The sequence below is a fragment of the Elephantulus edwardii genome, unplaced genomic scaffold (genome assembly GCF_000299155.1).
Source record: "Elephantulus edwardii isolate Elephantulus edwardi_28Jun2011 unplaced genomic scaffold, EleEdw1.0 scaffold00051, whole genome shotgun sequence".
Classification (NCBI taxonomy): Eukaryota; Metazoa; Chordata; class Mammalia; order Macroscelidea; family Macroscelididae; genus Elephantulus; species Elephantulus edwardii.
In genome coordinates this window covers 10,830,105-10,857,660 of record NW_006399801.1, presented here as the reverse complement: position 1 = coordinate 10,857,660, position 27,556 = coordinate 10,830,105, and the positions used below count along the sequence as shown (strand labels likewise).

The following is a 27,556-nucleotide window of genomic DNA, read 5'->3' as shown; positions in this document are numbered from 1 at the left end:
GGAGAAAGCACGGTTGTGCTTTATGCTCTGGTCATGAATATGTCATCAGTGGAAGGGAACACAGGAAGAAAAAAGGCTTTCCGTGGAAAGCACACTAGCTCCTGTGCTGGTGTGGGTCCACCTTACTCATGCACCCTTCTCCACTCTTTGGCCTCGTGAGGACTGTGAATTTATTCTACAGGGGCCTGTGAGCTCCTAGTTTGGGAGTGGGAAACTCACTGTTCTAAGATAGCCATCAATACTGTTTGTTTGTCTGCAAATTGCTCAAAATAGGAACACGTTTATAAAATGAGGGGCAAAGGGATACAGTGAGATAAGAGGGAGAATGAAGGGCGGGGGAGGCAGCTGACCCCAGCATTTCTACGTCTCCCATTGGCTTCACTCCCTGCCTCCCTCCCTGTTCCAGTGCCGCCTCTACTGGAGATGTGTCTAACAAGGCCCTCATTGTCTCAGACAGGTGTGAGATTGGACTTGATTCGGGGCCAACACCTCCAGTGCTGGAGCCAGCTCTCAGAGCTGAAAACATGCACCAACCCTCCAGTAATGCCACTGTAGCCCGCCAGAGACTCAACAATTTAAGGCTTAGCACACACAACATAAATCAGAGGAGGATGGACCAGCCGGCCGGCAGCTTCTTGGGCAGATGCCTGCAGACTGTCTGCAGATCAGACCCTGCCTGTTTGGGTTATTTGAGATCTTTTTTTTTTTTGTAATATAAAGATGAGAGCCTGGGTGGAGTCACTCACAGAAACACAGTGGTGTTTGCCCTATCTTGTTCCAACAACCCCTCTTCCACATAAGTGCTGTTTTGCAGGGACTGCTCAGGAAGGTTCACCTGAGATGGATTCAAGCTGGGGAGCACGGGCAGCGTTTAGCACTTAATTGTAGATGCAGTATGTGTGACCTTAGGCAAGTTGCGTCACTTCTCTGGACTCCTCAGTCCTTATCTGGCTCAAGCTGGCCATCTTCTTCTGTTCTAATTTTCTATGATCCTTTCATATTCAAGGGTCAAAAGTTCAAAGTCATTGTAAGACCTTTTCAAATTTGGGAAATCATTACACTTTGGCGGTGCCACTAGGTGTACGCTTTTGTATAATCTAGTTCTTTGATCTAAGAATGCCATTTCAGGGGGCTCCCTTGATTGGCCTCCTCATCTTGTCTGCTCCCCAGAAACTTCTGGGTTTTCAGACAAATGAGGTCCGGAAAGATCTGCACACTGACACTCAGGAAGCATGGAGCATCAATAACCCCCAGAACATGGGAACGAGGTCTCAGGAGCCACCAGCTATGGGGACTGAGATGGAAACAACTTTGAGACTCTGGTTGGTTTAAAACAGGTAACCACTTGATTGCTAGCCGAAAGGTTGGTGGTTCAAATGCAACCAGGTGCCTCAAGACAGGCCTGGGGACCTGCTCTTGAAAGTCACAGTCCTGAGAACCCAGTGGAGCAGATCAGCCTGTATGTGTGGGGTCGCCATGAGTCAGCATCTTGGAGACGGTTATCAGCAGAAAGAATGAATGTGTTCTCAAGTCGCTATTTCTCCTGACTGATGCTAATGTTATTGTTAGATGTTGCAAAGTCAGCTCCAACTCATGGTGACCCTTCATGGTGAACAAAACCCTGCCCGACCCTGCCACAGAGTCCGCACTGTGCTTAAGCTGACTGGTACAGGCACCATGTCAGTCTATCTCATTCAGAGTGCAATTGCATTACTTAAAGACGGGCCCTCAAAGCCATCCCACCAATGCAGGCGGCTCCTCCCCAGCATCTCTGTGAGGAGGTCATTGGTCTCTGCTTGTGGCATTCCTGTGACATTCTCTGGCAGGTCCTGGGCCTGCCTCTGTGCCCTTGCCCCTGGATTCACGGGCAGGGACGTGGGCATCACAGGATTCCTCTATCTGGTCCTAGCCGGCTCCTCTCATTGCTATGCAGTCTTTGGGGAGTAAATGGCATGAAGTTGGCAGGGCCTTTCTGACCTGGGATGAGCAGCTTGTCATTCAGCACCGGCTGCCACCCCTCCCAGCCCTGGCCTGCCGGAGCCGACTCGCTTTCCCACAGCTGCGGCTCTGCCTCGGCGCTGTCACACTCACACACCTGTTTGCGCTCATGCTTCTTTCTGGCCTGCCAGCCCAAGCCACAGCCGCAGCAGGCTTTCAAGGCCTGGGCTTGTGGGCGGAATCGGCACAGGGAGGTATTTACTTAAAATCACACAGGAAGGTGAAACTCGGTTCAGAGAAATCCTTTTGTGGATGCTTCGTTAAAAATGCCACAGAGGCTGACCATTCACATTCTTTAGATGTGTACGACTCAGGCGAGTAACAGGATAGGTCAGGGCTGGTCTGACTGCTGCCCACATGGGCACACGCAGTAGCCGGCCAGTTGTTGTTGAGTTAACTTCAGCTAATGCCCACCCCGAGTGTGTCAGAGTAGAACTGTGCTCCACATGCTTTTCACAGCTGAATACTCAGAAGTAGATCACTAGGTGGACAAGGTACCTCTGAGGACTTGACTCAAACCTCCAACCTTTTGATTAGCTGCTGAGTGCATTAACCATTTACACTCGCCAGTGACTCCCACAGTTAGTGAAGATCTTGTCAACCTCGTGACTGGTCACTTTCTGATCCCTATGAGGGAGCAACAGTGGGGTGCTTTGTGGGGCTCAGAAGGTGAAGCTGGAATTGAGGTGGATACAACATTGTTTCTATATCCTTGCTCCTTCAGTGATATAAACAGTTAAGTGCTCAATTGCTAAGCAAAAGCTTGAACATGTGAGTCTGCCTAGAAGTTCGTCAGAAGACAGGTCTGGTGATCTAGTGCCAGTAAGCCGGCTATTGAAAATTCTATGGAGCATGGCTCTACTCTGACACATCTGTCATGAATTGGGATCTACTTGATGGCAACTAGCTAGTCTTCAGCAAGACTGCAGATGTGAAGATGAGCCAGGACTGAGTAAGGTTTCTTTCTTCTGAATATGTTGTTGTTATGTGTCATTGACTTGGGACTGACTCATAGCTGGCCCTCTGTTGGATTTTCAGAGGCTGTAAATTGCACGAGAGGAGACTGCCCATCTTTCTCCCATGAAGCCGCTGGTGGACTCAAAAACTGTCTGCCTTTTGGGTAGCACCAGGCCACCAGCACTCCCTTATGAACATGTGGTCTCTGTGAATTGGAGGTGTCTTGATGGCAATGGACAATAATACTCCTTTCCAACGAAACCAACATGGTAAATATGGAGGCACTAAATAGCCTGTGGCACAAATCAACCACGATGCTTGATCATCTCATGGAGGAGACAACAGACTTTTAGAAGGAGGTTATGGGGGAGCTCTGGTGGCCTAGTGGCAAGGAGCTGCAACTACAATCCCAGAGACGAACGGTTCAAATCCACCAGATGCTCTGCCGGGGAAGGAGGGATAATCTCCTCCTGTACCAGTCAGATCTGATTTGACGGTACACGCACACAAAAATAATAAAATAAAATTAAATTAAAAAAAAAGAAGGAGGCTATGAGAAACAGAACATGATAAAATAGTGATTCCCAGCAGAGGGCAGAGTATGGCCTGTCCAGCTCTGAGGAAAAGGGCCACAGGAAGAGCACTAGGGCTAGAGTCTGAAGACTTGATTTCGTGTTGTTGTTTGCGTCTATGTTAGTAAAATAAAGAGTTTGGAGGCAAGCAATGCAAAATTCTTTTCACTGTTAACATTTTACCATTCCCAATGGTCCCATCAGAGAGTGGTTATGAGTTCCCTGGTAAAGTTTACTTAAGGAAACAAAATCTGAATGAAAAGAGCACTCAACCTGCTACTACCCTCATCTACCCCTGGGGAACAAGAAGACACTAAAGGTAATTAAGAGTCCTTCAATACCTCAAATTAGCAAAGCACTTCTGAAAAAAAAACAACAAGAATGAGGTGGAAGGCATAACACTCCCTGATCTCAAAACCTACTACACAGCTGTAATAACCAAAACAGCATGGTATCGGTACAAAGCCAGGCATATAGACCAATGGAATAGAATTGAGAACCCAGAAATTGACCCATCTATCTATGGTCAATTGATATTTGAGGAAAAAAAAAGAACACAAAAAATCAACTCAAGATGGACCTAGGCACTAAGTCCCAAACCATAAACATTATAAAAGCCAAATTGGGACCAAGCTTGGAAGGCCTCACATAACGTAGAAAGAGGCTGTCAAATACAGCTAGAAATATACAACTAGAGAGGAGAAAATTGATGAATGTGATCTCCTAAAGATTAAAACCCTGTTTGCATAAAAATATTTTCCCAAGAGGGTGAAAAGAAAACCTACTGACTGAGAAAAAGTATTTAGCAATATCGTCTCAGACAAGGGTCTCATAACAAAAGTTTACAAAATCCTACAGGGCCTCCACGGGGGTGGGGGGGGAAGAAAGGAAAAAAAAGACTGATGACACAATTACAAAATGGGCAAGAGGCATGGAAAGATTTTTAACAGAGTACAACATTTGGATGGCCAACAGACATACCTGAAGAAATGCTCAAAATCACTGGCAATAAGAGAGATGCAAATCAAAACTACAATGAGATAGCATCTCACCCCAGTAGCAGTGGGAAAGCTTAGTAGTACAGTAAGCAAAAAAATGTTGGCTGGGATGTGGAGAGACACATTCATACACTGTTGGTATGATTGTAAAATGGCACAACTACTTTGGAAGGCAGTTTGGTGTTTCCTCAAAAAACTCAACAGAGAAAATGATCCAGCTGTTCCACTCCTAGGAATTTCAAACTAAGACACAAACAGAGATTTGTATACCAATGTTCATAGCAGCATTATTCACAATTATAAGGACATAGAAATGGCCCAAATATCTAACCTCAGTCTAATGGACTGAGAAATTACAGTACATTCACAGGAAGGAATACTACACAGAACTCAGGACCAATGATTTTGAAAATTACTGCGTATCTTGGGAGAGACTGGAAGACATTGTGCTGAGTGAACTAACTCATTCTCAAGGATAAATAATGCATGTTGTTGTTATTGTTAAATGCCGTTGAGGACTATTATTGTAAAAACAGAAGGATAACTAGTAAAATGTGTATGAGGATTTAAGGGGCGAAGGGGTGGTTACAGGGAAGTGAAGATGAGCAGGGGAAATCATAGAATTGCACAATTTGGGGGTGGGAGGGAGGGTAAAGGAAATGGCAAAGATCTGGTGAGGATCTGGAAAGACAGGGTAATGATGGGCATGGTTTAATGGTGATTGATTTTATACAACATAGTGAATAAGAATGTTCATATGAAACACAATGTATATAAACTTTGTATGTGCATCTATGTAAAATTAATAAAATAAATACAATCATTAAATAAACAATAATTAAAAAAAGAGTCCCTCGCTGGTGCGTAGAGCTGTGGTGGCCTAGTCTTTGGGAGCTGTTCTGCTAACCCAATGGACCATGTCTATGTGTCAGTTTGAATCCATCAGCAACTCCAGGGAAGAAAGATGGGCACTCTCCACCTGTGCAGCTTACAGCCTCAGGGACCCTATGGAGGGTCAATTAGAAGGTGGTTCCAACTCTTTGGTAATGTGTTTGAGTTATGAGCTAGTGTTTACTTAAAGTGCTTGGCTGCTAATAGAAAGACTGATGACTATAAGCACGTTGAGAAAGAGGCCTGGTGATCTACTTCTAAAAAATTAGCCACTGAAAATCCTATGAAGCATAATTCCACTCAGATACTTGCAGGCCACGATAAGGCAGAATCAGCTTGATGGCAGTGAGTTTTACTGGGTTTTAAAGGGATTATATGACAGAGTGCCTGTGTGCAGCAACGGAGTGACTATGCCAGGAATAACAACAGCAGTAAGAAGAATAACATTTACAACCAGGTGCTCAATGCCTTTGAGGTGTGGTGCTGGAGAAGAGTACGGAATATCCCTGGACTGTCAAAAGAATAGATAGATGTCTTGGAGAAAGTGCAGCCTGAATGCTTCTTGGAGGCAAGGATGACAAAGCTTCGTTTTGCATACTTTGGGCATGTTGCTAGGAGCGGCTTTTCTTTGGTGAGGGACCTTGTGCTTGGAAAGGTGGAGGGTCAGCAAGACTGCTGCAGAAATGGGCTCAAGAGATTGTGAGGATGGCTCAGGATAGGGCAGGGTTCAGGTTTGTTGTTCATAGGGTCGCCGTGAGTCATACTTGATGGCACCTAACAGCCATGAAGTGCTTAAAGTGTACCAGACACAATGCTAAACACTCGAGGAAAATATGTCTCACTTAATCTTTGCAATTGTGTGGTTTAATGATTAGAGTCTACGTGTTGTTGTATCATCGAGCCAGAAGCCACCCATAGCCGACCTTCCAGTGGGTTTTCAGAGGCAGTAAATCACACAGGAAGAGATGGTCCATCAGACTGCAGTGCAGTTTCTCACTACGAGGTTACCAGCACTCCCTAGGGTAAATGGAGGCAGTGCTTAATGGGCCAGGCATTGAGTGCTCTACAAATAGTAACTCGTTTAATCCTCAGAACTTTCTAATGCGTTTTTTAAAAAAGCCAAACTTGCATCAAGTCATCTACAATTCATAGCAGCCCCCTGTGTTTCAGAGTGGAAATGTATTCTGTGGAATTTTCAGAGGCACCAGGTCTTTCTTTTGAGGTACTTCTGGACGGATGTGTACCTCTTGGTCAGCAGCCAAATGTTCAAGCATTTGCAACCCCTAGGGATTCTGTCACATCTATTTTATAGATAGGTAACAGTGGTGTAGAAGGTTCAAGCAATTAGAATAAAGTCATGAAACTAGAACAGGCCAAACTGGGATTTAAGTTTGAAAACCAAGCCACTCACAGCTTGACTATTATGGATTCAGATCCTGCTTTCCTCATTCAGTACATTCCCAGTGCTCCTCTGATTATTCTGAGTGTCTTGTGTTGGTAAGATGGGCAAGCCAGCTCTACCGAGACTGACTGAAGAAATGGATAGAGAACTGATGTTCCCTCCTGATATGTCCAGGCGCCTAAATCTCTGTCACTGATCAAGAGAAAGTTTGAAAAAGAAGAGATTTTCCTTCTAAAACCTCAGATGTTTCCCCTCCCCCTTTTCCCAAGGCATGAAAGAATCAAAAGAGGAAATCGGGAAGATATTCTGAAACAGGAATAACAAGATTATCCTTTCCCTTCCACCTGAATTGGCTATCCGTAATTTTGCACAAATTCAATTTTAAAGTCATGCTTTATGATTTGTGGAAAACCATATTAAATTAAACAGATCCCCGTCTGGGCAGCAACTTCTCTCATTTAGCAACATATGGCAGTGGCTCAGAGCCTGTCAAAACTCAGCACACCCAAAAATTTTAGGTGGGGCAGGAAGCAAAAGAGCCTTTTAATAAAAAGCACCAAAATTGGAGGTCTGGGTTTCCTTGATAAGGCTGGAGATGAGCAGCGGTATGCAGAACTACAGACAATTTGAATTTAAGAACGCTGAGTTAAATGCTGGCTTGATAGCTGAGGAGCCTGGAACCTCATGGTTAAATCTAGCAGGACCAGGCTGTATGAATAAGCGTATGTCTTCTAGGGTGAAGAGTGCTCCTCCCTGAGCAGAACATGAACTTCATGGGTAGGTTATAGTGGGGATCATACGAACTAGTAACATTAAGACATTAAAAAACACGAGGAGCCATTATTTTATTGTTACACCACCAAACCAGTTACCATTGAGTCAGAACAGAGCTGAGCTCTAAAGGGTTCCCAAAGGCTAGTTTTTCAAAGTAGACCACCAAGATTTTCTTCAGAGGTACATCTTATATCAGAGTTGGACCCAACCCATAGCTGACCCTCCAGTGGGTTATCGGGCAGTAAATCACACAGGAGAACTGTCCATCTTTCTCCTGCAGAGCTGCTGGTGGATTTGATACCTTTGGGTTGACAGCACAGTTTCTTACCACTAAGCCACTGGAGCTCCTAGGTGAAGCCAAACCTCCAACGTTTCAATTAGCAATGGAGTGTGGTAGCCCTCTGCACCACCCAGTGGCCCCTGGCTGATGTGTGAACTGAGCAATATCCTTGTCTTCATCTTGCTGCTTCAGTTGCTTCAGTAACAACCCTAGCTTCCTGAATAATCCCAAATACATGCTGCAGATTTTAAACTTAAAAAGAAAAACAAACCCACAACCTCAGTGTTTTTCCTTAAGATGCTAGCTGTACTGGAAAACCAGAGCCTATCTTGAAACAGGCAGTTAGGGTGGTTCTATGCAGCAGACAGTTCACACGCACATCTAGATGAAGACGAACAGATCTCTAGACAAACGATCAGGATGAATCTCTATCAGGAGATTTGTGCCATCAGGGCACAAATGCCTAGTCGAGCTACTGCGCTTGTGCTGATTTTTACAGATATTTTAATAACTTGTTATATAATGTCTCAATACTGTGCCATCTGATATGTGTGCAGAGAGGCACTAATGGAGCGAGAGTGGCTACAACAGTGCAATAATCCCATGGCAGTTCCACTCCCTACTGTGATCTGTAACTCCAAAAAGAACAGTCAGTACCAGTCAGACCATTTCCCCCTCTTCTCTTACGATTTGAGGTTTAAAAACAAAAATGAAGTGAGTGTATGCTGTGAGTTCTTTGTATGTTAACACTGCCCTTGGAATGACCCAAGCTGAACAGGGAAAGCTGGAGGGCAAAGAGGGCTTCTACCACGGTGGGAGCCAGCAAATTACAGAGCTGAGAGAATGAACCACCCCAGACAGGTGAGCTGGTGATACCAAGCGTAGCGCTGACTCACCCAGCTCCTTGGATACCTGGCTCACTGACTTTCCTCAGTGTCACTGACTTTCCTCAGTGATGCTCTCCTCAGATGTGGGCACTCCTGGCCTCAGAGCTGAAGGATCATCCCAGCTCTAGTGTTGGGTATCACTGAGTTGCTTCCAACCCCTGGCCACCCCTTATGTGTTAGAGTGGAACTGTGCTCCACAGGGTTTTCAATGGCTGGGGTTTTTGTAAGTAAATTACCAGAGCTTCCTTCTGAGGCAGCTCTTGGTGGATGAGAACCTTCAACACTTCAGTTAACAGCCAAGTGCAAGAATCAGTCACACCATCTATGGATTCTTGCAAAGGATCATAGTAGGTTCTAGTCTATACTCCTCAAAGACTTGAGCATGCCACTGCAGAGGGTCAAATCTTGTTAAACAGAACACATATTAACTGTGGAGCCTCAGACCCAATGACATTGGATGGAAGGGCTAAAATGGTACAAAGGACTAAGCACTACTTCAGGTTATTGCTGTGTTTTAAATTCTAGAATTCTTGATTCTTTGCAATGTTGGACAGAATTTGTTCTGATCTTCAGTGTTTAATACATTTGCATACTCGGTAAAACACTGGTATAACATCTTTCTGGTATACTTTTCTTTCAGGCAAGATCCATCTGACATCACCAATGATATCCCGTGTTCCACATCCTCTTCTGAATCTAGCTTGAAATTCTTGCAATGTACTTCAATCATTTCATTATCTTCAGCATAATTTTACTTGCATGTGATGTTAATGATACTGTTGAATGATTTCCGTGCTCCATTGTATCATCTTTCTTTAAAATAGACATCCTTGACTCTCTTCCATATATGATGACTACATCTGCTGTCTAGAGAGTTGTCTTCTAAACTTCTTGGCATATGGAGCTCTGGTGTTGTATACTCTGTAAACTGTAGCACTGCTAACCACATTTCTTGCCATAGACAAGTCAGCACTTCTAGCACTGCTTTCATTTGTGAAATATCTCTGTTGTAGCATCAATTCCTGGATCCTTGTTTTTCACCAGTGCTTTCAGTGCAGCTTGGACTTCTCCCTTCAATACCATCAGTTCTGGCCACATGTTACCTCCTCAAGTGACTGAATATTAACCAGTTCTTTTTGGTACTATAAATGTAGATTCCTTTCATCTGCTTTAGATGCTTCCTACAGCATTTAATTTCTTTCCCCATAACTAAAGGCTTGAATCTTTCTTCAGTTCCTTCAGCTCGAAAAATTCTGAGCATATTAATTTCTTTTGGTTTTCCAACTCCAGGTCGTTGCACATTTCATTATAACACTTTATTATTTTTTTTATTTATTTCACAAACTACTCTTTGAAATCTTCTGTTCAGCTCTTTTATGTCATCATTTCTTCCTTCTGCTTTAGCTACTTTACGTTCAAGAGCAAGTTTTGGAGTCTCTTATGACATTCCTTTTCTATCTTTTCTGTGACCTTTTGCTTTCTACCTGTTTGATGCCCAGCATGTCATTCCACAGCTCACTTGCTCTTCGGTAATTAGTCTTTAATGCATCAAATATATCCTTGAGATTATGTCTAATTTGGGGTGAGATAAGCTCAAGATCTCACTTTGGTCCTTGTGGATTTGTTTACATTTTCTTCATCTTCAACTTGAACTTGTATGCCATGGTTGATTTGTAGATTAGTATTAGTAGGCCTTGTAGTTAGCAGTCAATCATGTTAACTATTTATATCATTCAGGTACCCTCCACCTTCACAGAACAGTTGAATAACTCCAGATATCTAGGAATATTTCAATCATAAGATGATTTTTCAAAATCTTGAAACAAAATTTGGATTGTTTAAAACCCCAATCAGGCTGGTATTCCTTGACACAGTTGATTTTAACTCATGACAACTCTATTTACAGAGTAGAACTGCTCCAGTGTTTCTGTGGCCCTCATCTTTATAGAGGGAGCACACAGGATAGTCCACTGGGAGCTGCACTGCTAACCCAAAGCCACACATCTCTGATGACGTGAATGTACCAGCATCTCCTTGGGAAAGAGATGAACAGTCCCATAGGATGTATAGCCTCAGAAACCTGCGGGAGGGGCAGCTATGAGTAGGTTCCAACGTGACAGCAATGAGTTTTTCATCTTTGTGGAAGCAGATTGCCAGGCTTCCCCCCCCCACCCCGCCCCGGCAGCACGACTGGGTGGGTTTGAATTGCTAACCATTTAGTTAGTAGTAGACTGCAACCTGTTTATGCCATCTAGGGGCCAAAAAAGAACTTAGGGAGAAAAATCATGATGGTGCCCAGAACTGTGGCACTTCAGCTTATATCTAGAAAAAAAAAGAAAGGTCTTTTTTTTTCTTCAATTTCTACTTCTCAACCCCTTCAAGGACTTAGTATCATGTTTCTGTTTTTTTTTTTTCCTGGAAAAGGCTTATTTCTTTTAAATAGTGAATATTATAATGTGTGCCATTTAGAACACCTTGAGCTAGCTAAAAATCTGAAGTGTTTCTATAGCTTGCAAATAAAAACTCAACTGGCTAAGAAATGGTACATTCCTTTTTCCCCTATCCATACACAGGATAGAAAATAAACATGACTGGCCAATGTTTGTTTTTAGGGTGAGTTCTTTTTTTAAATTTTTATTTACCATGGTTAGTAACTGAATCTCCAGTATCAAAACATAAAATGTTCTGCCAGAAAGAGATTATGGAAGAAAAGTCTATGGAAAGAAACTGGATTTGTCAGTGAAGGTTTTATTTACAGGGGTTTTGCAATCAGTATCTCTAATCTCCATAACAATTGTGCTGCTCTGCTGCTTTGAAGGCAATATCCAGAAAGCTAGTGTGGGGCCAAGGCTTTGAAGGAGAAATATGAAAATGTGACACAGATCTACGGTGACTGCTATTGAGGCAACAGAGCCTCTCCACTTCTGGACCAAGTTTGTCACCCCCTTAAGTTAGGCTTTTGGGACCAAAAGAAAATAATAAAAGGTGAGTTGTATTCTCCTCCCTATTCCTCACTTATCATCGATCTCATTATCTCACATTCTTTATAATAGTTTAAGAACACACAAAAAAACCCCTACCCAAAACCTACTATTTGTTTTGTATATTACTTACATATATCTGGCAGTGATGAACACTGAGGTGAGAGGAACATTGGCTACGGTGGTTAAGGTCATGTGCCTCTTGGCTGGGCCGAATTTCTCAGTGGTTTTGAAGTTGTGTATGATATAGTTCTCTGCTCATTTTGTGATCTGATATAGTCATCCTACATTTTTTCCCTTACCATTGATTTTTACTTAACAGCCTGATCTGTGGAAACTATGTCATGTCAATATGTGAGAAATGGGTTTTAATTATAGCTCTTAGGCATCATTTAGATGACCAATGTTAAACTTTAAAAGGCCAAAGAATAACTGAGTTTTAGAGTGGGTCTGCCTTTTCCTTCCATATCAAGAAAAACAATGCACACAATTATGAACGACTAAGCCTGAAGAACTCAGGATGAACAGAAAGCACAGCTTTCTAGCTAGAGCCTTTTACTTATATCAGCATGTATTGTTTGTTTTTCTCTTGGTACAAACTTTTGGTAAACTTTCATATTGCTTCATCACTATAGTCAAATTTTCTTTTTTAAATATTCAAATTTGAAAGGCTGTCTTTGGTTTATAAATTAGGGATAAGGAGATTGAAAGCGAATTAGTTTGCATCCTTTCAAAATGAATGTCTGGTCCACAGTGCTTTGCAGTAAAGCCGTTTTAAAAGAACACTGTGATATGCAGAGCTCTAGGAGGTCAAATTCTTGAGTTCATCCCAACTGGCTGGCTTGGCCTTCATGCCATCTTCTGTTCCTGTGCTTGCTACACTGACTGTGTCATGGGCTCTGCATAGCGAGGGTTTGAAGCTCCAAGAGACAGTCCGTCTCCTGGTTTGTATTGTTTTCATGAATCAGCAGTAGTAGTTGTGTGCTGCTGAGTTGGAGCCAACTCATTAATTGAGAGAAGAACCACGGAAACAAGGAAGACTTCTCTTTCTCTACTAGTGTTGGAGCCTCTGATTCCATCTATGTAGGTGCTTAGAAAAGATTAAGCAATATTTAGTCTTGCCTAGGGGGAAAAAACCCTCATTCTTGAATGGGAAATAAGAATACCATGATATAAGATACAGAATTCACATCTCCCTGCCCCTCAGAGCTGTTTTAGGGAATAGACATGGGAATGCTATCTCTGGATTCAGCTGCTGCAACTGGTGATGGTCTGACGCCCTCCCTTCTTTCTACCTTGCTGTAGTTTGTTGAATGACAGCCCCCCAAAAGAGAAATGCCCATGTTCTAACTCCTCGGGCTATAAATACGACATTCTTGGAGAAAGAAAGGGTCTTTGTGTGTATGGTCAAATCAGATCTGACTGGTACAGGACAAGATTGTCCCTCCTTCTCCAGCAGAGCATCTGGTGGATTTGAATCATTCATCTCTGCGAAGGGGTCTTTGTATATATAATTAAGATACATCTCAGGATCTCAGGATGAGATTATCATGGACTATCCAGGTGGACCCTACACAGTTAATGACAGGTGTCTTTATGAAAGACAGAGTGAGATACGAAAGAGAAGACATAGAGACGGTCATGTAAAGGTGTTAGGCTCCTCTCATAGGCAGAGATTAGAATGATGCAGCCACAGCCAAGAAACACCTTGAGCTATTAGAAGCTGAAATAGGCATGACAATGGATTCTAGGAGTGCAGCTTCTGGAACTGTGAAAGTCTAGCTTTCTGTTGTTTAAAACCAAGAAGTTTGCGGTAAGTTTTTTGTGGTACCATTAGTTGACGAATGCACTTGGTACTGCAGATGCGAATCATAATGTCATTGTGGGGCTGTTGGGTCATTTGTGGCTCACGGTGACCCCGCGCACGTCTGAATGGAGCCCTTCCTGACCCTGTGCCCTCCACATCATTGCTGTGTTGGAACCCATCTCACTGAGTCCTCCTCTATTTTTTTCTGACCCTCAGCTTTACCAAGCATGATACCTTTCTCCAGGGGCTGATGCCTCCTGATCATGTGTACAAAGTATGAAGTCTTGCCATCCTCCTTTTTAAATTTTTTTTTTAACTGGTTTATTTACAGAGTTCATGTACATCATTTTCCACACTGGATCATTTCCGGCTGAACTCCTTCTGAAGCAGATTTATTTGTTTTTCAGACTGTCCATGGCATCTTCAGTATTCTTTGTCAGTGCCATTATTCGAAGGCATCAGTCTTAATAGTCAAGAATCATAACAGCTAACGGTTGTCGGATCAGCCATTGATTTATGTTTTACAAAGGTCTTCACTCACCCACTCCCTGCTGTCGAGTCAGATGGACTTGGTGGCCCGCTGTTGGGATTGCAGGGCTGTAACTCACAAGAAGAGGAGACTTCACATCTTTCTCCTTCTGATCCACTTGTGGATTCACTTTCATTGGGTTTGCAGCACAGCTCACTGTGGCCTGTGCCACCAGAGCTCTCTCCAATGGTCCTCAACTCAGCAGCCTCAACTCAATTACTGCGGAGCTGGAACCAACCCAGAGCTGACCCTCCAGCAGGTTTTCAGAGGCTGTCAATCATACGGGAGGAGCTGTCCATCTTTCTCCCACACAGTGGCCCCAGGGTATGTAAATATAATCATTACTCCCATTTTGCAGATAGAGAAATGAAGGCTTTTTGAGGGTAAGTTGTCAAAAGTCCTATAAAAACTGATGATTACCAGTTTTGGACTGAGGCTGTTTATCTTTAATTCTTAGCCACTGTGCTCAGCTTAGAAAAGATATAACCAGAATGCTCTTTGGAAATGAGGGCAGTGAGGCTCACTTTCATTAGCAGGGAGGGGCAATCCTTAGAAAAGGGAATCATGTTTATAGCATAGACTCTCAAAACTCAACTGCTGTTGAGCCAGAACTGGCTCATAGCTGACCCTCCAGCAGGTTTTCAAAGGCTCTAAATAACAAAGGGGATTTCCCATCTTTCTCCTGTGGAGCAGCTGGCGGGTTTGAACTACCTGCCTTTGAGCTGGCAGCTAAACGCCTTACCCACTAGGCTGCCCAAGCTCTGGTAGCACAGAGTGACAGCAAAAACAAGGGAAACCCCCAGTGAGATGAACTGATAGAGTAGAGAAAATACACTCCAACCTACTAACCAGATCATGACGATGGTGCCAAGTGGCACCTAAATAGTAAATTAAATACTAAATAGTATTTAATCTTACTATACATGAGCAAGGATTAATGCAATAGCAACTAATCCCACCACCATACTAGGCTGTAAGATTCCCTATTGCTGTTTCACCTTCAGTGTCAAAAGCAGAACCAGTGTTAGGTAGTGACTCAGTCCCATAAGGACAAACACTTTGTAAGACCATTATTGTAGAAACAGGTAACTAGTAAAGCGTGAATGAGAATCTAATGGGGGGAAGGTAGGAGCAGGGGGTGAGGATGGAGGGGGCTGTTAATCATAGAGTCGCACAATTTGGTGTTTGGAGGGAGGAGTGGGTTAAAGAAATGGGAAAGATCTGGTGTGAAGAACAATGTATATGAACTTCGCAAGGATGCCAGTATAAAATAAAAATTTTATATTAAAAAAAAAAGCTGAACCAGCTGTACTTGAAGGAATTCCTGATAATTAATACCTGACAAAAATTGCTCCCACCACAACTCTGTTAAGAATTACTTCCCTCTCCCGAAAACGGATGTGTGTATGTACTGGCATGAAAGAATAAGAAAGTGTAGAAGTCATCAAGTAAGTCTATGTTGTTGTTTGTTGTTACTCAAGTCCATAGAATGAATATTCTTATCATTGAGATCAAGTCATAAATAAGGTAGAACCTTCTTTCCCTCTAATTAAAAGAGATGTTCACAAAGTATGAATAATCTGCTACCCAAAAGCATGCTCTGCTCACTCTGAATGAGATCTATGAAAACTTCTGGTCTGAGCATGCAGCCCTACTAAGATGTACTGTCTTAGAATTCCTGGGGTGCTGAGAATGTGCCAGGCTTGGCTGCACCTTTGAAGGGCTAATTTATTAAGTACTTTGCTCTAAGGTGGCTGTAAGTACATCATAGACATTGGTCTAAGTGTTATCCAAGGGAGACTGGAGGCCCTGGATGCTATAGATGGTTATCATGCCCAGCTACTAATGGAAAGGGTGCAGAGTCACACCACCCAGAAGCGGCTTGGAAGGAATCTAGGGGAATCTGTTTGCAAAAAACTCAGCCAGTGAAAACTACAGTGCACAGTTTACCTCAGACACACATAGGGTCGCCATGAGTCTGCCAGCTCGATGGGGAATGACAGACTGGAGTGGCCATGTTTATGGCTGGTCAGCCCACAGAGAGCTCTGGAGGTATATCAGGTTAAGTACTGGATTGCTGACTGAAAGGCTGGCAATCCGAACGCACCACCGTCTCCTTGGGAAGATGGCAAGACAGACCCCTCCTGTTAGGATTTATAGCCTCAGAAACCCAATGGTGGGCCCTCCAGGAGTCGAGACCAACCTTGTTGTGGGCTTGTTACAGGAACCTTTAAGAGTAAAGGGCAGGCCTGCTGACACTGAGCACGGGGAACCCAGGTGAGGGAATGAAAAGTAGGGACAAGTGGCATTCTTGTGTTTGAACCACATCAAACGTGAGAAAAACAAAGGCAGAGGTGGACAGACAAGGAAGTAAAGGCTGTGCCTGCGTGTGCGCACAAAATAAGAAAGCACTCTGCTTTCTTCCCATCCTTCTTGCCCCCTTTAGTGAATGTCTGCAATGAAATGTGTCTGAGCTTTTCAAACTTGGCTTTAAATTATGGTTTATGTGGTAGCAGCTGAGAACCCAGAAAACAGTCACTGAGTTCTCGCTGCTGCCGGCGAGTACTTCTAATTCTGTCAGCCGGTCACCTCTGCCCCTTGCTGCGGTTGCAGATGGACACCTGGCTTCGTTCCAACACACAAGGCGGAGCTCATCTTGCCCTTTCACGTCACTCTTCTCCTCTGGCCTCTTTTCCCTTTCCTCCTCTCTTCCTTCCTTCTTACCTCCCACTTTCCTCTCTCCCTCCCTTTATGTTTATTCAGGAGAACATTTGCTCCACCTTAGCTTTGAGTGCAAGACTTGCAGTGTCGCCCATTGGGTTCCTGCCGTTTTGTTAGACCCTCTACTACTGAGACAGTCAAAAAGCCTACACGTTACCTTTTATTTATTTAATGTCCAGGACTTTTGGAAAGAAGGAAAGTAGGAGGGAGAGAGACAGGGGAGGAGGAAATAAAAAAAAATGCTATGGAGTTTGATATTTTACTCTTAAGGATGGAAAGGACTTTACCTTCTTCTTTTACAGAAAGATGGAGGATTTTTTGTTGTTTTTTTTTTCTCCCATCTTTTTTGCCAAGATAACTGAGGACGAGAACTAGGCTGACACAGTGGCTCCATCTATCTGAGAAGCAAGTAAAATAATTGTCTCAATGTGTTGCACAAGTAACAGCATCAGAGAGCTCCCGAGTATGACACTGCCAAGGTAAGTTTAACTTTTGGGGAAAATTCTCTGATAACAACAACAACAACAAAATAATTTTGAATACGACAAATGAGGATATAATCTGAGAGGTCAGGACCCCAGCTGGCTGTATAAATCTCATAAAGTGAGCCACCCACACCCATGAAAGCCTATCGGGTGTTGACAGGGTTTGGATAGTAAGAAAGGTTTGGTCCCAAAAGACCCCACAAAAGAAACTCTCACATGTAGGAAGCCTAGGCAGTTGCCCAAATCAAGTAAACAAATCGTGAACGGAAGCCCTCTCCCTGCCCACACATTTCTCTTAAAAACAAACCACAGTAAAACCCCAAATCCACTGCTATTGAACTGATTCCAACTCTTAGGGACACGGTAAGACAGAATAGAACTGTTCTATAGGGTTCCCAGTGCCATAAATCTTTAAAGAAGCAGAACACCATGTCTTTTTCCACCCTGTCATGGCTGCTAGGTTTGAACTGCTCACCTTATGGTTAGCAGCTGAATGATTTGACCACTGTGCCACCAAGGCTACTGTACATCTCAGAGACTCGGCATACTAGGTTACATGTTCTATTTTTACATCTTTAAAACATACTTCCTGCAACCGAAGGAGATGTTCTAAGGTGTCCACTACAGAGTCTGACTCCCTAAGTAGAAACAATGTCCCAGAGTTCTCATCATTATTTTTGTCAGCCTCTAATACTAATGGAAAGGAGCTCTAGTAGCCTAGTGGTAAGAAGCTGTGCTACAGTCCTGAAGGCATGTGGTTCGGATCCACCAGCTGCTCCACGGAAGAAGGATGGGCAGTCTCCTTCCTTGAGATTAACTGTCTCTGAAAACCCACTGGAGGGTCAACTATGGATCGGTTCTGACTTGACAGTATACTAGACCAACAATACTAACAGAAGGAGCTCTGGTGGCATATTCCATAGGGAGTTTAACGTTAACCCAAGTCCATGCCTCTCTGGTGGTCTGAATCCACCAAAGAAAAATAGCAATGTCCTCCCCTGCAATCTACAGCATCAAAAACCAATAGAGCATCAGCTATGAGTGATCCTGACTAGACAGCAATGAGTTTTAGAATAACAGAACACGATGAGTACAGGACTGCGGATGAGTACAGGACTGCGGAATGAGGGAATCTCCTAATCTCTCTCCCATCTGTCCCTTGGTGATTAGGATTCTTCTTGACACTGACCCGCCCTGTGACTAATTGACCCTGAACTAAAGAATGTAGACATGTAAGAACCTGCCTCATTCCCCACCAGCACGCACTCTGGAGTCACAAAGATCTGGGTTTGAGTCCATGTTCCATCACTATCTTGGAGATGCAGGACAATTGCTAACCATAGAGGTTCAGTTGCTAAATCTGTAAACCAGACTACAAAATTACTGTGAGAACAAAATAATGTCTACAAGGGCTCTGACTCATGTCAGCATATCTCATAGCTGCTTGACTTGAAGAGATAACATTTTATGCCCAGATTTTTCAGCAACATGCACAAGAACCACAAAGCTGCTCTTTTAATTTTTCTGATTTTGACAGTTTTCGACATCAGCAGATACTACTCTGCTCCCATCTTGCCAGAAAGGGGAATGTGGCACACTTTTAAGTGTGGTGCATCATTTTTGCTAAATTAGGAGTCAGATTCTTAAAACGACTTGCTCTGGATGCCTGAGGTCCCTCAAAGTGGGAGACACCAGCACAGTAGTACAGCTGTTTCTCAAGAACTTCCATGTTGGATCTTTTAAAAAGACAGGTGCACCTTTTCCTTCCCATAAATATATTTTTTAAAAAACAAACCCGACTGTAGAAATTTATGATGTCTGGACTTGCAGAACTGTGTGCCCAGGACATAAATGACTTGCTATTAGATTTTTAAGACCTGGCAAGATAGGAAGTTGGCATTTACCCCGGCCCTTTTATAGTTAAACAAAACTAAAACCCAAACAAAACCCACAGCCATGGAGTCAGTTTGGATTCACAATGACCCTAGAAGTGAGAGAAAAAACTACTGGAGGGTCCCCAAAGCTGTAAACCACAGAGACCCACTGCCATGTCCTTCTGTTGTTGAATGGCTGGGGGCTTTGAACCACCCATTTAAAGATGAACACTTAACTACTGTACTACTAGCGTTTTCTCTCTCTCTCTCTCTCTCTCTCTCTCTCTCTCTCGTAGTTAAACAATAAATAAGCAGTGGTTGGATGACAAGGCAGCTATCCCTGGCCCACCTCTGCCTGCACCCCCAGTTCAGATAATTCGAGATGTTTACTGTGAGTGGTTCTCAAGCACACCCGATTCTAGAGAAACACAGGCATTCTTCTATTCATGACTTCCTAGAAGCAGAGTTAAGAGGCCAAAGCTAACCCTGCGATGAAGCCTGAGTATGGCAGCGTTTCCCAACCTCCCTGTGAACCTCACAGTCTCTCTGTGCCCCCAGTTAGTGACTTTTCAGTAAAGCAGAAAACACTGGCACAGCTGCACAGCACGGCTACAGGACTGGACTGTGCTGACAACCTTTGGGATTTTCCTCAAAATGACTGCTGCAGGTTCAAAGAGCTATAAACACATGTTGGATTTTTATATGAACTGTCTTCTTAAATATAATACTGAAGCTGTATGGCTAAGCCTGGAATTAACCATTTCCCTGCGTGCAAAGAACAAATTCAAGGTTCTGGCTGCAAGAAACTTTTAACATTATCCCTGCTGACATTCTAATTTCAGGAAAAATCTCAAGGGCCTACTCAAAGCATGGTAAGGGTAAAATAGCAAAATTTTTTATGGAGAACGGGAGGAAGAGGAGGAAAGTGGTTTTTCCATGAAAAGATCCTGAACACTTAGCATTTTAAAAAGTTGTCCCTACAACTTTACAAGTGGAGACCTGAACATCAGATTCCTGTTTTGGAGAAAAGCACATCAACACCCTAGTTAACACATTCTTTACAAAGGTCCAAGTCCCTCGGGAACTCTAAAAGTGAATTGTTATTATTACTTAGATGTTGCAGAAGTAAAGAGTTTCTAAAAGGAATAATAAAGGAGTGATAAAAGTTTTGTGCTAAACCTGATACTCTGCTAAGCATATAGTATTTCCAAAGTAGCTGAAGAATTCATGTTCAACGGTAATGCCTCTGCCCACAGGGCTGCTGACTGCTAAGGAGAGAATTCAACAGGCCTGCTTACTTTGTTGTTTTTCCTTCTTTCTCTGTCTATCTGTCTGTCTCACATATGAGGAGAGATAGAATGCACTCCTTGCCAAAACTTCCTGAAGTAAAGCAGACTCAATGGTGACAATTCCAATTTGCTGTATGTGTTGAGTTTCCTACTGTCTTTTAATAAGGCACCTTTGGGAATGTGTAATAGTTTTCTCTCACTGTTAGGGAGCTCTGGGGGTGTACATATTCTGTAGGGAGTTGCACAGCTAACCCAAAGGTCACGCTTCTCTGACAGTTCGTATTTACCAGAAGCTCCATGGGAGAAAGATGGGCAATCTCCTGTTCAATTTACAGCTTCTGAAAACCAGCAGGAAGATCACCTGTGAGTTGGTTCTAGCTCAAGAGCAATGAGTTCGAGGGTTTGGGTGTTTTTTTTTTTTATCAGTTGGAGAAAGTCCCTAGGTGGTACAAATGGTGACCTCATGCTGGGGAGAGGAAAGGGTCAGTGAAGAAAGGAAGACAGTCAATGAGACGGATCAGCATATTGACTGCAACAGAGCGACTACTTGAGCTTGAGCCAAGGACTGTGAGGATGGTACAGGACAAGGTGGGGTTTCCATTTGTTTACCATTGGTTGCTATGAATTACAGTTGACTCCACGGCACCTAACAACCTAACTACTAACTTGAGGGCTAACAGTTCATATCCACCCAGTGGCCGGCCCCCTGAGGAAAACGGCCCAGCAGTCTGCTTCTGTACAGACTATTCCAAGAAGCGGCTCTACTCTGTGATACAGGAGCTTGCTGTGTCAGAAGGAGCTCGAGGGCACCAGGCTTTTAGGTTCTCACCACTCCTCTTAATGGGAATGGTATTCAATGAGTAACATATTTAACTGCTGTCCGGAAGCTTGAAGGTTTGAGTCTACCAGCAACACGTCAGAAGAGAGGCCTGGTGATGTACTTCTGTAAGACCAGGCACTGAAAACCCCATGGAGCCGGATTCGACTGAGACTCACACAGGTCCCCAGGAGTCAGCATCTCCATCACAGTGGGGTCCCAGGGAAAAGGCAAATTTCTTTGTCAGTTTGGTAGAATAAATGGTCAGTCAGACTTTGAGAGACTATGAAAGAAAGTGAAAGAAAGTCTTCCCTCAGATGTTACAAAAGGATGTCTGGAGATGACAGAAAGGCATTTGAATTATTAAACAGAGAGTGAAGTAAAACTGAGCTTTCTTCTCTTGAGAAGTGTCATTTCATCCCCAGCCCATCCCTCTCACTTAAAGCACATTTAACCCAATTTACTGCACATGCTTACATTTTGGCATGTCTTTTTAAAAATCAATAGGAAATTTTGAATAATTATCAGTGACTATTAAGGAGACCAATGAGAAATTTCATGGTGCTTCTTCTTAAAGATAAGAACTTAGAAAAACTGTTTCAAAAATGACTATTCTACTGAAAAAAAGGGATCTCGGGTGGCTTTGTGGTAACGGATTATACTCCCAACCCAAAGGCTTTTGGTTTGAATCCACTAGCTGCTCTGTGGGAGAAAAAGACCCAGTCTCTCTTGAGATTTACTGCTTCTGATAACTCACTGAAGAGTCAGCTATGGGTCAGTTCAACTCCATCATATATAACAAATAAAATACACTGCACACAACTGTTAAGTGGACTATTGGTAAAGTCTATTTTATTTGCAGATTTCTCAGAGAATCTAATAGATCCAAGGAGCCCTGGTGGCATTACTAATTGAAAGGTCGGTAGTTCAAACCCGCAGACAGTCTGTGGGAGAAAGATGTGGCCATCTGTTCCCATTAATATTTCTAGCCTTGGAAATAGGATGGGGCAGTTGTACTCTGTTCTGCATCCCCACTATGGGTCAAAATTGACTTAGTGACAGTGAGCTTTTAAAAAAAGATTATTTAGAGACATAACTGCAGACACTAGCTGTGTGGACCTTCATGCTCTGGAACAGGACGAATTTCCACATGTGTTTGTCAGAGGCATTGAAATAAAACACCAAATTCAAGGGAAGATGGCCGAGTAAGCAGGGTGAGCATGGCCTGACTGGTGCTTACTTACTGAGCTGAGAGGACAGTTTCACAGGGGTTTCACTACTTCTTTGGTGTGAAAACTGTTCACTCCAGGCTAGACAGTAAGCGTAAGTCAGTCAATGTTCATCCTGCTTACTGGATACTCCATCCTCTTCAAGAAGGAGTAACAGGTTTTGGTATGAAGAGTCTTTGATTCTATAGGAAGAAATTTTGAAAAGAGGCTTTGATTCTGCAGGACAGTGCTGCGGGATTGGGAGACAGATGCCAGCCATACTCTGAACCAGAACGTTTGATGTGGTGAAAAAACACGAAACTGTTCACTATCATTTACGAAATAAGCACAACAAGTAAGACTGTGCTAGGCTTCCTTCTTGTAATGCAACACCGGCCATACCTTTGCTGAGGAATCAGTCCTGACTCATGGCCACCCAAGTGTTATGGAGACAACTGTGCCCCAAGGGTTTTCTTGGTTGTAACCTTTATGCAAGGAGAAGACCAGACCTTTCCCCATGCATGGCATCTTGGTTTAGAACCACCAACCGTTTGGTTAATAGCCTAACCGCAAAGCTTCTGCACCACTCAGAACCACAAGGGTGGACACTAAAGCACATTGTTGTTGTAAAGTGCTGTCAAGTCGACTGACTCATAGTGACCCTGTGAACAATGGATCTGAGCCCTGTCCTGTGCCACCTTCATCATCTCGGACATACTGGCCCCACTGTAACAGTCACTGTGTCACTACATCTCATTGAGGGTCTTCCCCTCCTTCACTGGCTCTCCAACATTTCAAGCATGATATGTTGTTGTTGTTGTTGTGTAATGTGGAGTTGGAACTGACCCAGAGCTGACCAGCAGGTTTTCAGAGGCAGTTAACTGCACGGGAGGAGACTGCCCATCTTTCTCCTGCAGAGCAGCTGGTGGGTTTGAAATGCGTGCCTATAGGATTGCAGCGCAGCTTCTTACCACTCGGCCACCAGAGTTATAGGATGCTGTATGTACACAAGAGAATTTATGGAGGGAAAAAAAACCTATTACGGGACCAACATAAACCTACAGGAGTCAATTTGTGCCATTGAAAAGGCAAGAGGAGGATTGGGGGGAGAAAAGTGCAACAATGAATGAACGGAAATCCAAAGTCTAAATTTTCATTGAAATTAATAATAATAATAATGATGATGAAGTGAAAAGCCCTTGTGTCCCTGAGTTGCCAGCCCTTTCTCCACTATGTGCTGGTCACCTGCCCTTTCCCCAGAATGTGCTACTTCCCTTTCTTTTTGAGTTTTCCACATTTGCTACATTGAGAAAGGTGTATGACAGTGACCGTCTCGCACACGGCCATGTCCTCCCTAGCTCAGAGAAAAACTGACTACACTTTTACCATTTTCAGTGATAACGCAGAGCAAACAATAATTGACGTCAGCAGCTCCTACAGTGTAAATGATTTCATTGATGGGGCCTAGAGAACTTGGTGCATTATTAAATTTGGCACGGTGGGCTTTATGCAATTACCGTATTTTACAGTGTTTTTATAACTGCCAACTATCCCCACAGTAAGGGAGAGTGTTTCTGAACCGGGGCAGGGTGGAGCACTTGCATTATTTACAAGTTTGCAAATAATACTCTTTATGTGATGGCATCTACTCTTCTCTAGTAGTTCGTTATCATTTAAATCTTGAAAAACATGAGAAAAAAAATCTACAAATCATCTGAAGAGAAGAAAGAATTTGAAACATCACTACTTTCATCTGCAGTGATATGCATAAGTGAGTACATGTATTTTAAATCATGGGTAGATCAGAAAATAGCAAGGATATTCACATGTGTGTATGTTTCTAAATATACATGGATAGCACACAAACATACATCTATATATCCATTGTCTCCTTGTTTCTCCTATAGCCATGCTTCTCAGTCTAGAATCTTACAATGCGGATTTGACTCTGACGGCCTGGGATGGGCCCTACACACTGCAATCCTAATGGGCTCCCAGGCCCTGGGTTGCCGTTGGTCCCAAGACCACCGTTGGAGCGTCACGGAGAATCCATTTGTCTGGGTGGTGTTTTTGGCATGGGCAGCCAGATCTGTGGTCAGGTGGGAAGTGGGGTTCTTGCAGGTACTTACCCTGAATCTGACTCTGAGGCTGAGGGTTAAAGGCAGTGGAATGGTTCAAGGCGCGAGGGTTGGGTGTGGGGGCTGGGTGGTGCGGGCTGACCCTCATGGCTGTGCGCCGCAGCTGCTCCAGTTCACTGAGCCGCTCGGAAAAGGACAAGCTCCCCGGCTTGGTCTGATCATCTAGTTTCTGACGATGTCCTATTGTGGGGAGTCGGGTGGGGAGGGAGGGAAGGAGGGAAGAGATCAGAAAATGTATCGTGGATATCCTAAAACTGGAATTTTCTTCTTTCCCCCCTCCTTCCTCCCACTCCCAGTGTAGATTCACCAGAGCTTTGCGAGGGGGCGGTCTCCCAGGGCGAGCGGGACTGTGGCTAGGAAGCTGACTGGCCTTCTCACGCCACACTGGTCACAAGGGTCTCCCTGGTAGGGCCTGGCGTCACCCCACCCCTCTGCACCCATCTCCACAGGGCAGGAAGGTGTGGACAGACAGGGTGTGGTGGTAGGGATGGCAATGGGAGAGGAGGGACACTGGTTGGTGGCACTTGACCACACACCAAGGCTGAACTGTGGCAGCCAAGAAAGGTGAATTCCCAGTGGTTCACATGCTGTGAAACACCAACTGCAAATCCAACCACAGGCAGGTTTTAGAGGCAGCAGAGTGGGCCCTGGAGCTTGCTGAGTGCCTCTTCACTATGGAAACAAGGCATGGCAGTGAACTTACAAGCCCCAGGGATGCCAGGTTCCAGTCAAAATGCAGAACTCTTGCGCCCCTCAGCCCCTCCCTCTCTCATGAACTTTCAGGAGAATTTTTCCTACAACTAGAAGCCAGCTTCCCAGATGCACCTCCTCAGAGGGAATTGGCAGGAAACTGTAGTTGTGCCTTGCTCAATAGTCAGGGCCCGCAGGCGACTTGATGTAGTCAGAAATCCAGCATGGCCCCTCCGTGTCTGTGGAGACAGTGAGGGGACCCTCCCTGCTCCTAATGAAAGTCATTATCACCAAGCAGGACAGAAGGGTGCATTGCCCGTCTCCTCTCTTAATCCACCATCTAAATGTACTTGAAATAGAGACTCAGTCCTGTCAAAAAGCAGGGGGCAAGGAGGAGACCCTCCTCATCCCAGTGGTTCAAATAAAGCTTCATTGACCTTTAACTACATCCATAACCTGCCATTGCCCAGTCTTTTTGGAAGAAGACTGGAGAAGCCTGCTTGCTGCCACAATAAAGTGTTCTTTCACATGCTCTAACTCAATCTTAAATTTGAAAGTGGATCCCTTGATTCCACTCCCAACTCCAGCCTGGGGTAAGAACGGGGGTGGGGGAGGTACATTTTAGCCCAGCTCTCAATCGCTACAATTATAAAATTAAATTTTATAACTTGTATTATGGCCCCAGATCTCTGTGCCTTGCCATTTCTTCCTGCTGCCAGGCCCTTGGCAGAGTTTACACGGTCTCAAATTCCAGACCAGAAGAAGGGCTCACTATATTGCAGTGATTTTATCATTAACAAGACCTGTTTGGCTCCAAAAGGAGGAAAAATACTTAAGCATAATATTTGTATAGTTCAAATGCAGTGTTCCCTCTCTCATTTGTCACCAAGGCAAATCAGGACTCTGATTCAGCGTGGGGCCCACAAGCCTCACGGCTGGAGGAAGAGGCCCCGAGTCACGCAGGCTGTGAGGCCTCTTAAGGGGCAAGTATTTTAAGCACCAGCAGTGAATGGAGAGCCATGGGGCTGGGGGCCACCTCGTCACCCCTGAGAAACATGGCTAAGTCTCTGAACATTCACATTTTCTCAATCATGGTGGTACTTCACGATAGACTCTAAAGAGAACTTTCTTCAACTCCTCCCTCCTTTTCTCAACAGACTCACAGCTTCCGGGTGATCAGATCATGAAATCTGAAGTTTTCTTGCCGAAAAGCAAATAGTCGTCACTCAAAAACCATTCAAAACACAGTCATTCAGTCCCTTTAAATGTCTACCTATTGTCTGATGCTAGGAGTCGAGGAGAGAAGGCAGTATGCCGTAGCTGTCTGTGCTTAACTGAATTGTTGATTTAGTGCTATTGAAATGACTGTTGTTGTCAGTTGCTGTTGATTCTGACGCCTGTGGATCTCATGCATGCCAAATACAACTGCTCCACAGAAGTTTCTCCCTTCATTGGGTTTTTGAGGGAAGTGGATGGCCAGGCCTGTCCTCTGAGGCACCTCTGGTTAGGTTCAGACAACTAAGCCTTTTGGCGAACTGGTAGGCATTTAACTCTTTGTGCCACTCATGGATGAAAGGCAGGACAAATGCTTCAGGAAAGTTCTTTCAGCTCAGAAAGTATGGTATTCAGTGAAGTCATGGGGCAGAGACTTCCTGCAGGTTTAATTCAAAGTAACTGCACATTCCTTGGGTGCCCCATGGTGCTTCTGAAGAACATTGTGTCAAGGACAGCGGGTGACCTGAGGGAATGATGCGTGCAAGACCAGTCTGAACACATGGCCTCCAGTGTGATAAAGTCGACAGCCAGCCTTTGAGGAAGTCTAATTGTGTCTGCCCAGGACGCCAAAATGGGGATGTGCGCTTCCAAGAAACCCAACTGAAACACATCATTTCAGGTAAGCCACTTCTGTGGACAGGCACAACGCGAACTTATCTTTTGATTGTCCTCCCCCCACCCCATCACTGCCCGATACTTTTAAAAAAGAGTCTGAACATGTGAGCAGTTTCTGTACCAGCTGACACCTGCCAAGACTGTAGTCATTTACAGAGATTAACTGATGACTGTCTGCTTTAGCAGGAATGTTTGGGCATAACTCTCTGAGAAAGCAGTTCTTCACTCTAAGCTATTTCCTAAGCCCTTAGAGTCCCAGGCCGAGTTTAAGCTGGAGGAGCTGGGAAGAGTCTGTTCCATCCCCTCCCCTAATGTGATCCTGGAAAAGGCAGTAATGTTCTAATTTTTCAGGGAACTGTGAGCCCCTC

General features: G+C 44.0%; 1 protein-coding gene across 3 annotated transcripts in view; it reads right to left on the bottom strand.

Moving 5' to 3' along the window:
- RUNX1 (runt-related transcription factor 1) overlaps positions 1–27,556 on the bottom strand; it is a 370,084-nt gene that overhangs the window by 45,810 nt on the left and 296,718 nt on the right. For all 3 annotated transcript variants that reach the window (XM_006886733.1, XM_006886732.1, XM_006886734.1), the window contains one exon: positions 24,600–24,788. In XM_006886733.1, coding sequence (XP_006886795.1) covers positions 24,600–24,788 — 189 coding nt within the window. The remainder of the gene's footprint in view (positions 1–24,599; positions 24,789–27,556) is intronic.